Source organism: Schistocerca americana, chromosome 2 (assembly GCF_021461395.2).
Source record: "Schistocerca americana isolate TAMUIC-IGC-003095 chromosome 2, iqSchAmer2.1, whole genome shotgun sequence".
Lineage (NCBI taxonomy): Eukaryota > Metazoa > Arthropoda > Insecta > Orthoptera > Acrididae > Schistocerca > Schistocerca americana.
Window position 1 is genome coordinate 825,339,234 of NC_060120.1, and position 13,832 is coordinate 825,353,065.

Consider the following 13,832-nt stretch of genomic DNA (forward strand, 5'->3'; position numbering starts at 1 on the left):
ACTGTTTCCACAAGTGATGTTAGAGGGATAAGACTACAACCATTAAAATCGTTGTCATCTGCAGATTCTTATGGTATGAAGGAGGAATTACTTGACGAGGAAAACTTCAAAATTAAGATACTGTTCTGTGTCAGCGTGTTTGATGTGAGCATGGAAAGAGGAACACTGGTGCCCAATGTTTGGAGTTACCTACTTACCTCTGGCCACTTCTCAATCTTATATTGAGTCTTAAGCACTCGTTCTGGCTCTCTTAAGGAAGGGGGACACAAAGGTCACAATGAAAATGTTACTTCTTGATAAAAGGAAGTCAAAATTGTGATATTTAATGCCTAAATTACATATTAAAACAATGTGTTACACTCAGAAAATATAATTCACATTTTTCCAGATTTACATATTTAGGCGTCTGGACTATCCACACGAAAACATTGGGAGCTGGAAAGATTTGAGATACAGCTTTCAGTCTGCATCTTACTTCTTTGGTGGACCACGTAGAGCATGCCACCACTGGAGTAATGGTTCTCTATTTTTCCAAATGTAGGTGTTTCCCCAGTAGCACCAGAAACTGGAAGAGAATTTTGTTTAAAACCATACAGTTTAAAAGAATCAAAGGACAAACAGAGGAAAATTATAAATGTACAGATGCCGGCACAAAGCCTTGTCAAAAATTTATTATTATTGCAAGGTTTTGAAGAGCTATGCCGTTTTCATTAGGAATTACATGTGGCTTACATACTGGGAATAGTATACTGATTGTTGTTATGAAAAAGTTTGAAGTAGAACATACACTACATATAATATACTATGGTCAAGTTTTACTGCGCATTTTTTAATAACTATGTTAACATTACATAGCATTATCATGTCTTTTTTTTTAGCTATTATTCTGCATTTGTAGCGCATTGCTATCACATTTGCAAATGTGAGCAATCTCCATTGAGAAAACACATTCTATATTGTAATAGACTAGTGCTACAGGAGATTTTGGTTATGATTGTTTTCTATAAATTACTGAAGCAACAGTGAAGTGCTGTAGAAGTACACATTGCTATAATGCAGACATCAACCAAAGAAAATCATGTCCTTACAGGAAACAACATTTTTACCACTGCTTCTGAAAGGCTTCCACCTAACTTTGAGAGGCAGAACAGAACGCTGTATGCCATACTCTGCTTGGAATAACTTGTTGGTTTAGTTCTGTACCTCAAAATTACAAGCAAACAGAAATGGACAAAAAAAGAGTGCAGCTATACTGTTACAGGGTGTATACATGGGTGAGAACAAAAAAATCCAGATTTCCCAGTTAAAAATACACTTTTTCCTAGGTGAAAATAAACTGTTCCCTGTGTGAAAATACAATACATCCCAGTTAAAAGTACATTAATTTTTCCATGTTAAATGACAATACACTTTCCCCTCAGAGCTGTAAAACACATAGATCCTTTGAACGATAAAGAATATCATTTGAAAAAAATGGAGATTATGCTAACTGATCCACCACTTGCCAACAAAATTACAATAGGAGAACAGGAAATCAAAATTGTTGATAAATTTAAATATTTAGGTGAAATAATAACATACAATCTAAATGAGAAGCCATCATGGCAAAACAGAATTAAAAAACTGAACTATGCAAACTACATTACCAAAACTACATACAACAAAAAAAGCCTATCTATAGATGCAAAATTAAAACACTATAAAACAGTTACACAACCAGAAATAACGTATGCAGCTGAAACTATCTTCAAAACAACTAATACAGCAGAAATTGACAGAATACTAAAAATAGAAAGAAGAATAATTAGGACATGTATAAATAAACAGTATAAAATAAATGGACATTGGAGAATAGCATCAAATGAAACAGTATATAAGAAAATAGAACCAATCATGAGCACAATCAGGAAGAAACGCGTCTCATTCGTTGGACATCTGATGAGAACTCCAGAAAACAGAATTAGTAAAAAAATAATACAAAAATTGTGGAATAGCAAGAGCGACATTAAATGGATCACAGAAATTAAGGAAGATATAAAGAACTTCAAATTACAGTAGATGACCTAAAAAACAAGACAGAGAAAACCAGAATACTGCAAGACCCGCAGACCAGACTACAAATGAAAATCAATAAAAGGAGTACAGGAAGAGTTGTCTCAGATGAAGAGAGAAAGAAAATATCTGAAAGAATGAAGAAATATTGGGCAGACAGAAGAGCAAAACACCTTTCATATAAGAATAGCCTCTAATAATTATATTACCTAAATATCATATTAAGTTATTGCCGAACCAAATTGTATCCCTGTGCAACAACTTAATTAGAACTTTGTATTTTTGACTACAGTGGTCTAATGAAGGCCATAAAATAAATAATAATAATAATAAACACTTTCCCCTCAGAGCTGTAAAACACATAGATCCTTTGAACGATAAAGATTTTACAGACCACCCTAGAACTTCCTACCACTTTAGGAAATGAAACTCAGCAAAGAACAATACATTTTAAAAAGACTTTTGATGCACAGCAATGTGTACAATTCATATTTTCATATTATGAAAGTACAAATATGAATTCCACCAGACAGTAGCTTCTGAAGCACTGAAAAAGAGACTGTGATGCACATTTTGTCAGCCAGCCATTGCCTACATCATATAATCTCGCCAGCCAATGGCAGCAGACATTCAGGGCATAGGACGTGATGTAGTAGCTTCTGAAGCACTGAAAAAGAGACTGTGATGGACATTTTGTCAGCCAGCCATTGCCTACATCATATAATCTCACCAGCCAATGACAGCAGACATTCAGAGCATAGGACGTGATGTAGTCAGCCAATAGCATATCACTGGCAAGTAGCGAGAACACACAAATAGGAAAAAATATTGGTTTAAATTACTATACATATCGTATAGTTACTAGAAAAGCAAAGTTTTCACATATTATGTTGGTCATCAAAATTTTTTTGCTGTTTTTTCTGAGAGTGTGGTTAGGCAGGATCCTAAAAGCACAGCTTAAATTGCAGCAGCTGAATATTTGTGACAAGCATGTTGTGAATTTCACTGAAGTGCAGTACACATTTCATGGATTACCTCGCTTAATAAATGTTCTGCCAAATGCCTTGACTTTTCCACAGAAAAGCTAATTATGTGTGGAACTGCTCAACAACTCACCTCATCCTTTTTTTGAAGGTTTAATTATACTTTTTGCCACTGTCACTTCACTTCATACTTTGTAATCTACAAAAGAACTAAAGTAAGTATGAAAAACTAACCTGAAGCTTCTTCTTTTAAGATACATCAAACATAAAAGTGCCAGTAAAATTTTAAATAATGACATAAATGGCTGGTCTTCTGGGCCCGAAATATTTCTAAGTGGCTGGACCTCAAAGTGTTAAGTTTTGAATGAGATTCAAATGTTCTGTGCTTTAAAAAATTCATCACACATTCTCACATGTAATATAATTCATCTTGTGCAACAGGAAATTTACTATGAGAGCAATGCTTCTCAAACCATAATTTGAAATATTTTCCCCCGACCTATTAGAAATGTAAACAGTTGTGGCGTCATGCTCATCAAAAGGAGTTTGTTGTTATGTAGTACTGCACCGTGTTTTGTTTTTGAAACCGGTGTTATTCTCTCATTTATGTTTTATTGCCGAGGTATTACTCTGCAGTAGCAGTCTAAAGTAAAATTCTTTGTTAGAATATCATTTCTTAGCAGTCAAAATTACAAAAATTAACTGAAAACTAGAAGTAATAAAAATTTCCCAGAGTTCTAAAAAATTCCCAGATTTTTTCCAGATGAAAAAATTCCTGGGTTTTTCCCAGTTGTCCTGGAGCGAGATAACTCGGGTTAAACTGTTTAGCCAGAAAATATTATTATGAGGTAACTTAGGTCCTGAATTTTGCATGCCCCTGCACCAGCTTCTCAATTACAATCTTTGTAGTTCCTTCTACTGCTACTAGTTGGTACCAGCATATGTACTGTAATTATTGCAATTGCTTCTGCTGCCGCTATTTAGTGTTTTTTTGCAATTTTGTTTCAGTGTATTGATACTGGCTTGTGCACGTGAAGCCTTTAGGAGGATTAGGAGTTGAGGGATGTATTTCCAACAAGAAAAACTTGCATCAATAGAGTTTCTATAGTCATTGGTATTGCATCATTACCGTGTCCTTTAGTACCACTTTGGTGCTGTTGTTGCAGTATTATGACTGCTTACAGTCTTCTAAAATGAACAGTGATTATTCCAATGAGGTAGAGAAGTGGGGAGGCACCTCTGTTTCAGAATCTGATGAGGACTCTCTTGAACGTTCATTAAATGAGGCAGACACAGATATAGATCGGCATCAGATGAGAGCATGGCATTTTGTTGATCCAAATACTGATTGCTCTCCTCCATGATACCTGTTTTCTGTTGATCCTTACTGTACAACTCCTTTTGCCAATGATGAACTTGAAATATTTGAACACTTTTTTGACAGAGATTTGCTGGAAATTATACAGTTGGAAACAGCAATGTATATCAGCCAATGTGTTTTGATCCCAGCTTTTTGCCCGTGATACGAAGAACCTAAAATTTTCTTTGTTCTAACCATTTTGCAATGTGTTGTTCATAAACCAGAATTGTAGATGTAATGGTTGCAGCTGGCAAGCTTATGAACTCCATTTTTCAATAACGTAATATCTTACAAGAGGTTCTGCCAAACAAAAAAATATCTTCACTTTTCTGATAATGCAGTGTAGCAACTCACCCAAATCCTAAGCTGAACAAAACCTGGCCAATTTACCAGCATCTTGAAAGTAAATTTAAAACTTCTTATTTTTGAACAGGTCATTACGGTAGATGAAAGTCTACTTTTGTACAAGAGCCGAATGGGTTAGGAACAGTATATCCTGATGAAAAGGGCAAGATTTGGAATAAAATTTACACATCCCTGTACTTAGCAGATTTCCTACTTTTGACGTCCACTGATAGTTACATAATGGTAAAAATGACTCAGAAATAGTTGTAACAATCCCCCTGAAATAAGCAATTACGAAAGGGAGAAATGTAGCTGAAAGATGATGAAAAGTTCTAGCATTGCGTCGAAATGGACAAGAATGACATGGTACTTCTTTCAGCTATCCACTCTATGGATGTGGTGAAGACTGAGAAAAGGTCAAAGAAAATTATAAAGCCAAAGCTTGTGCTTGATTACAATGACACAATTCGAGGAGAGGATCAAGCCAATCAGAGAATGTCATCATGTCCAATACCCAGAAAGCAAAGCAAAAAGTATTACAAGAAAATCTTTTTCCATTTGCTGGAAATTTCTGTGTGGAATTTATTTATTTTGTATGGCAAATTTGGAGAGAAAAAGGACTCACTGGAGTTTATGTTGAACCTCTTGGAAAAAATACTTGGGGAGTACAAAGGGAGCATCATTTCTTCTAAGCCAGGCCAACCAGGATAAATGCCCCATCCTCTTTCGTTGATGGAAAAACATTTCCTAGAATTCATTGGACCAACAGAGAAGAAGAGAAATTCATCACAAGTGTGCGTAGTTTGCTCCAAGAAGTAATATACACATGGGACACATGTCCAGAGAGAGAGACAATGCCCCAGTGTCAGGGCCCTTGTGCATCACATCATACTTCAGAACCTATCACACAAACTGATTTCTAATATCATTCTAGTGTGTGTGTCTCACATGTATATCTCATCTGCCATCTTATTTGTACATCTGAATCAAGAAATTAATCTTTGTAATAAATAACATGTTTTAATGAATATCTGCAGAGATTTTTGTCAACCCGGGGTTATCTCGGGATAAGAACTTTCATCCACTCCCATCTTCAATATGTCCTTAGATTTTCCAGATAAAGGTGAAAATGAATTATTGGGAGAATGGAAATTCACACACAAGCGAGGGCGGGGGCACATGCACGCGCGCGCGCACACACACACACAAATCAACAAAGACACAAAAACATTGTGCTGAATGAAATACAGATGATACAACAGTAAAATTTCTATGAAGAGGAATTGTGTAAGTTTTACAACAATGAAATGAAAAGAAGACGAATGTAGCAAGAGGAGAAGTGGATTCCTAAAAGCCAAAAAATCATGAAGGTGAAAGTGCAACCTAGTTGTTTCAACTACAGTCTCTGCTAACAGTGAGGGGGAGAAAAAAACCTGTGAACTTCAATGCATGTAAAAATTGGTAATGAATACCATAAGTAAACTGTACCACACATTCACAAGCAAAAACCATTTTTTATCTATAAGTGGCAAAATGGATCTGGACTATAACATTCTAAAATTGCAGTACATTTATGACATTTAAAAATAACAAACAACCTGGGAAGTAACTCTGAAGATGGAAAGAATTAGTGAAATACATGTTGGGAAGAAAGGAAACAACTTATAAATCAACTGTTTAGTTTTTGTCAATGACCTGAAACTGTCTGCCAGAAACCAGAAAAGTGCACGAAGAAGACTGGAGATTTTAGATGAAATTGCTGAAAAAATGGGCCTCAAAGTCTCATATGAAAAGAACTAATATATGGAACACAGACTCCAAGGAGAGAAATGTTTGGAGGTAAAATATAGAAAGATTAGAAGGCCGAATAAATTCAAATACTTAGGAGAATGGATCCAGTTCAATGGACAGGATGAAGAGGCAGTCAAGACTTTGCCTACAAACTAACACAGACAAAAAAAAAAAAAAAAAAAAAAAAAAAAAAAAAAAAAGAGAGAGAAGGAGCGATATCCTACAAGGCCAAAATCAGACACTATAATTGTTACAAAACTAAAAGGGACTCTACACTTTACAGTGCAAAGGGGACGGTTGGAAGAACTTGAAAGGAAGATTTCCTGGTAAATTCTGGGACCTCATAAGACTACTCATGGAACTTGGAAGAATAGGAAAAATGAGGAGCTCTAGAACTACATCAAGAAATTAATGGACACAATGCGGAAACAACAGTTGAAATTTTATGGACAACTAGCAAGAATGGATGAACACCGACTGAGCAGAAAGATCTTCAGTTACATCACATCATTAAAGTGAAAAGGGACGCACAGAAACTGGTCTAGAGATGACCCAAAACAAAGAAGAATTCAGAAGCAAAGTCAACACCATAAGATCATTTGAAAAGAAACCACTAACAAGAAGGTCCACACATTACATTTCCAAGGAGGAGAGAAAGAAAAGAAATGAAAGAATGCAGATGTCCTGAGAAGAGAGGAAAAAAGGCCAAAAAACCTTAAGCTCTACACAGTCCATAGTTGGCCAAATTTAGAAGGGGGAAAATAGTAATAATGATAGAAGTGGTGGTAGTAGTAGTAGTAGTAGTAGTAGTAGTAGTAGTAACTGATTGGTAACATCTACTGTGGAGGACATTTTCGAGGAGGAGAGGAAGAAATGAAATGAAAGAATGCAGATGTCCTGGGAAGAGAGGGAAAAAAGGCCAAAAAGCCTAAAGTTCTACAGAGTCCATAGTTCTCCAAATTCAGAAAGAGGAAAATAGTAATAATGGTGGTAGTAGTAGTATTAGTAGTAGTAGTAACTGATAGGTAACATCTACTGTGGAATAGGCCATTCAAACAAACATACTCAATAATTTAGCTTCTATATTGACTTAGAAATTTATCTGCAGTCCCTCAAGGTTAATTCTGTAGCTATAGTATTCCGCTTTGCTACACTCCCATTTGTTATTAGAAGTATCTGAACTGCCTCAAAATGAGTTTACATTAAAGTACAGGGAGATTATAATTAAAGTTTCACTACATGAGATGGCCCCTATGAAAAACGATTGATTGTGGGGCAATGAAATTTTGTGGAAACATTTATAAGGACACGCAGAAGAGAAATTACCAATAAACCATTGGAAGACACACATTAATTTCCAATTGAGAGGGTAACATTTTTTAACTGCCTACTATGGCTCTGAGCACTATGGGACTCAACTGCTGTGGTCATAAGTCCCCTAGAACTTACAACTACTTAAACCTAACTAACCTAAGGACATCACACACATCCATGCCCGAGGCAGGATTCGAACCTGCGACCGTAACGGTCGTGCAGTTCCAGACTGTAGCGCCTTTAACCGCTCGGCCACTCCGGCCGGCTGCATACTATGTTTACGTTCCAGGTTACAAACGTTGCTCAAGATGACAATCATCTGCATCCGCAAGAATGTGGAGCTGCATTAGAGACACCATTTCACAATGATTCACAGCACTTTTTGAACAGTGGACCATGGAATGTTCAACTATCATGACACAGCTCGTGCACCTGCTTGAAGATTGCATATTGTGTCCAGCATTCTCAGCCTTCTTCGCCAATTTGGCACAACTGGTCATTGAGTGCGGAGACTGGACCTCTCCGTATTCCTTTAATGCACTGACACACTGATATTCATGAAGACCAGCAGCAGTACTGGTTTTGTTTTGATAAAACAGCTTTATGAGTAAAGCCCTGCTCACATTATCCAGATCCATGTTGAATGTCTGCAACTGTAATGCACACTGATGCGTGTCATCATACCAGTACTTGTGCATAACAGCAAGTCATGACACTTAACACTACTACTAACAACACAATCCTGCAGAGCACAGTGTGAACATCATTCAAGTTGAGTACCTATGCGGTAAATAGTTTTCTGTCCACATTGGCACAAATAGCAAAAGCTTAATTATCAGTAACCTGCATTTGTGATAATATGAAAAAGCATTTTCTAAGGCAGGTTTACAAAAAGCGTAAATTTTCACTGAAAGCATGCCTTACTCACATTGACAAATGACAGAAATCAGTCTTTGCTTGAAACTAAATGTAATAAATTCCTCTTGTTCCAAGTACGAGGGGAAACTTGGAAGGGCGTGACATCCAAAGTCAATAACAGAGAGGGAAAAAGAACCTGGAGAGAGTGCAAACAAAAACCTTTACTCAATCTGCACAATTAAGCTACAATAAAAAAATTCCTTTGTTGGGTATTTTCTAACTGGGTTCAAGCACAAAGAATTATTATTATTATTATTATTATTATTATGTAGTATTCTGCCTAGTGGCAGGTCCATGTCTTCGTACGGAGAATTTCTGATTCCACAGTTCCTTGTCTTCAGCTTCTTCCTTCAGTCTGTTGTATCTCCTTCCATCTTTCATGTCGTCCAGATGTTGAATTCTTCTTCTTCCTCATCCTGCGTTTCCTCTGAGTTTCCCTTCGATGAAATCATGTATGAGTCCCTCGTGTCTAAGTACATGTCCAATCCAGTTGGCCTTTCTCTGAAGAATTGTACGCAGAATACTTCTCTTCTCTCCTACTCTTCGCAGTAATAATCTTTTTTATGCGATCTGTCCACTTGATTCTCCTCCAGCACCACATTTCAAAGCTCTCTAAGTATTTTTTCTCCTCCTTTCTCATGATGCATGTCTCTGCTCCATACAGTGCAATGCTCCAAATGTAGCACTTTATCAGTTTTTTCCTCAATGACAAACTCAACTTGCTGGTCAGCAGAGTCCTCTTCTTGTTGAGAGCAGCTTTGGCCATGGCGATTCTTGCTCAGATTTCGTTGGTGCAGTGGGCATCCTTTGTGATAAAACTTCCCAGGTACTTGAGCTGATTCACGTTTCCCAGTTCCTGATTGTCAACAGTTATCTTCAATTGTTTCTCACGTTTTGATATGTGCATCACTTTTGATTTTTCGATGTTGATTACTGTGCCGTATTTTCTTCCCATTTCCTCTAAATTGTTCATCATGTGTTGCAGCTGTCTCTGATTTTTGGCGAGCACTACCAGGTCGTCTGCATACTTAATGGTGTTGATGAGATGTCCTCCTACTTTGAAGTTTCCGCATCCTTTCAGCGCTTCTCTCACCAGCATTTCTCCACACAGGTTGAAGAGACTTGGCGATAGACAACATCCTTATCTCACTCCCCTTCCTATTTCCACACTGTTCGTTTCTCCATAGTTCAGTCGTACCTTTACCCTTTGTCCCAGGTACAAGTGCCTTATAAGTCTCCGATCTCTCCAGTTGATTCCTATTTCCTTAAGGGTACAAATAGTCGAGGGAGGCCAAGAGATGAATACAATAAATAGATTCAGAAGGATGTAGGTTGCAGTAAGTACTGGGAGATGAAGAAGCTTGCACAGAATAGAGTAGCATGGAGAGCTGCATCAAACCAGTCTCTGGACTGAAGACCACAACAACAACAACAACAACAACAACGATTTTCAACAATATATTTCAGTTGACTCTGTCGAAGGCCTTCTGCCAGTCTATAAAACAAGTGCAAACTTCTTCGTTAACAGCCAAAACTCTGACAATATCCTCATCATGCCAATGGCGTCTCTAGTCCCTTTTCCTTTCCTGAAGCCAAACTGGTCTTCTCCCATCACTTCTTCAATTTTGTTTTCCAACCGTCTATTTAGTATTCTTGCAATGATCTTTGCCACATGCGATATCAGACTAATTGTTCTATAATCACTACACTTCTCGGCTTGCTTTTTCTTCTGAAGAGTAACCATTGTGACGTCCAAAAAGTCTTCAGGCCATTCTCCAGTTTCATAGATTTTGTTTGAGTTGTATCAGAACTTTCAAACTTTCATTTCTGATTTCTTTAAGCAAATCCACTGGTATGTCATCATCCCCTGTAGCTTTCCTACTCTTCATGTCCTTTATTGCCTTCTCTACTCCCCTTGTCAGTATACTGGGCCCTTTTTCACCTTCGTCAATAGCTTCCTCTGGCTCTATGTCGATGTCATCTGGGCAATGTTCTGTATCATATAGTTTCCTTATAAATTCTTCCCATGTTTTCAGCACTTCCACTTGTTCAGTAACCACTTGTTCTCTAGAATCTTCTATTCCAAAAGTCCTTACACTTTTGTTCCCTCCTCCTCCCAGTTTCTTCGTTTTCTGGTACATGAGGTCGTACCTTCCTCTTCTTTGTAGTTGTTCTATTTCTTCACACATTTCTTCTAAGTACTTTTTCTTCGCTTTGTCTTTTTCCCTCCTGAGGAAATTGTTAAGTCTTCTGTATTCTTCTTCATTAACATTTTTACACTTCCTCCTTTCCTCTATCTTCTCCAGCATCTCATTGGTGATCCAGGGTTCTCTCTCTCTCTCTCTCTCTCTCTCTCTCTCTCTCTCTCTCTCTCTCTCTCTCTCTGTTTCCTTACCAACTTCACTCTTCAGAGTATTTAACAAAACCATTTTAACATTTTGCCACTGATCTTCCGCACTTGCACTTGTATTTTTGTGTCTCACTTCATTAAATTTTTTCTCTAACGATTCTCTTACTGCCACGTTATTCTATGATAGCTTTTCCAAGTCCCATCTCTGTTTTCTCCTCCCACGCTGTCAGATCTTCTTCAGCCTTGTGCTGATATCTGCAACCAAAAGGTTGTGATCCGAGTCGATGTCAGCAGCTGGCATAGTCTTGGTGTCCTTCACAATGCCCCTAAACCTCTGTTTGACGAGTATGTAGTCTATCTGATATCTTTTCATATCTCCTGGGCTCTTCCATGTGTACAGTTTACTCTTCCTTTTCTTGAACCAAGTGTTCCTCACCACCAAATTATTTCGGTGACAGAATTCCACTAGCATTCCTCCTCTGTTGCTTCTTTTTCCTAATCCATATTGTCCAACAATGTTTGCTTCATTGCTTTGTCCAACCACACAATTCCAGTCACCCATGATTATGGTATTTACTTCTCCTGTTCCTTCCAACTGAATGATGTCTTCTATTTCATCATACATTTTCTCAGCTTCTTCGTATTTGTGATCTGATGTTGGCATGTACACTTGGATTATTAGAATGTCTACTGGCTTTGCACTTATTTTCACTAACATTAAACGGTCACTATGACACAAGACTTTATTCACACTTTGCACTAATTCATTTCCCATCACTATTGCTACGCCACGTTCAAAACTTTTACCACCAGAATAAAACATTGTGTAATTACCTGGTACTATTTCACCACTATCTGTCCACCTCACTTCACTTAAACCCATTATCTTCACTTTACATTTGTCCATTTCTCTCTTCAGAATTTCCAGTTTTCCTGCTCATTGAAGTGTTCTCACATTCCATGTTCCAATCCTGAAATTAAAATGTTCATCTCTTTTGATGACACCACCTGAAATACTCCCCACCCAGAGATCCAAACGGGGGAGTTTATCTCACCATCATTATCCTCCGTCTTCCAACGTTCAGGAAATATAATAATGTGGTAGTCTTTCCATTTCCTTTCCACATCGCAGTATCATGGCCGAAGAACCAGACTATGGTTGGTTTCGCCCATGAGTCTTCGATCTTGACCCATCTGAAGCATCATTTGCTCTGTGCATCAATTCGATACTGGTGCCCACTGCTGCCCGGTACCAAAGGAAGTATAGGCTTGGGAAAAGAAAGACCCCTAGCCCTCGAAATCTAACGTCAGGGTCGAAAAAAATTTATCCGTACTCCAAAATTATTTACATTCCTCCAGGATTTCCTATTATCATTACATACATATGATGATTTTCCTGGTCTCTTTTTAGAGCCGCTCAGATTATTGTATCACAAACAATTAGGATACAATAATCTGAGCAGCTCTAAAAAGAGAACAGGAAAATCATCATATGTATGTAATGATAATAGGAAATCCTGGAAGAATGTAAATAATTTCAGAGTACAGATAAAAACTCACTAATTAGTGGAGTCCTCACCCAGGAAAACTTTACTATTTTTTGGATGAATCCTTTATTGAGCTGGTCTCCCCAGTAAAGGTGGGGATGACTCAACCTCTACTATTTGATGAGTTGTTACCTTTACTCCTAAATCATGTATACATGGAATGAATATATACTCACATTCCACAAAGTGCTCCTCCCAGGTGAGCAGCATGGTCAAAAAACTTCCAGCCAAGTAGAACACCTGTTGCATCTAAGGCCATTATTACTTTGATAGCCTGTAATATTAAAGAAACAAAACAAGTTTTTGGAATACAGAGTTACGGACTGTGCTTATAGACAAAGAAAATAAAAATTTGACTGCAATGTTACAAAAATTATATCTGCAGTAATTACCAGCCAGTACTATGTTCTACATTCTATTTACATTACATCTATGTCTACATCTACATAGATGCTCCGAGAGCCACTGTGCAGTGCGTGGCGGTGGGTACCCTGTATCACTACATGTCATTTCCTTTCCTGTTTCATTCGTAAATAACACAAGGGGAAAACGACTGTCTATATGTCTCTGTATGAGCCCTAATTTCACGTATCTTATCTTTGTGGTCCTTAATGCGCAATGGATGTTGACGGCAATAAAATCATTTGGCAGTCAGCTTCAAATGCCGATTCTCTAAATTTTCTCAATAGTGTTTCTCAAAAAAAATGTCACCTTCCCTCCAGGGATTCCCATTTGAGATCCCGAAGCATCTCCATAACACTTACATGTTGTTTGAACCTACCAGTAACTAATCTAGTAGCCTGCCTCTGAATTGCTTCACTGTCTTCCTATGATACGACCTGGAATGGACACCAAACACTCAAGCAGTACTCAAGAATAGGTTGCTCCAACGTCCTATATGCAGCCTCCTTTACAGGTGAACCACTCTTTCCTAAAATTCTCCCAATAAACCGAAGTCAACCATGCGCCTTGCTTATCACTGTTCTCATACGTTCGTTCTGCCTCACACTGCTTTGCAACGTTACGCACAGATATTTAAATGACTTGACTGTGTCAAGAAGGAGACTAGTAATACCGTATCCGAACATTACAGTTTTGATCTTGATACTCATCTGCACTAACTTACAGTTTTCCACTTTTAGGGCTAGCTGCCATTCATCACACCAACTGGA

The 13,832-nt window shown here is 37.7% G+C and overlaps 1 protein-coding gene across 1 annotated transcript in view; it reads right to left on the bottom strand.

Annotated features, from left to right (window-relative positions):
* Positions 1-297: 297 nt before the first annotated feature.
* LOC124594852 (presenilins-associated rhomboid-like protein, mitochondrial) overlaps positions 298-13,832 on the bottom strand; it is a 114,782-nt gene continuing 101,247 nt past the window's right edge. The window contains exons 8-9 of the mRNA XM_047133310.1: positions 12,837-12,934; positions 298-565 (exon numbers count right to left, since the gene is read on the bottom strand). Coding sequence (XP_046989266.1) covers positions 472-565; positions 12,837-12,934 — 192 coding nt within the window. The 3' untranslated portion in view covers positions 298-471. The remainder of the gene's footprint in view (positions 566-12,836; positions 12,935-13,832) is intronic.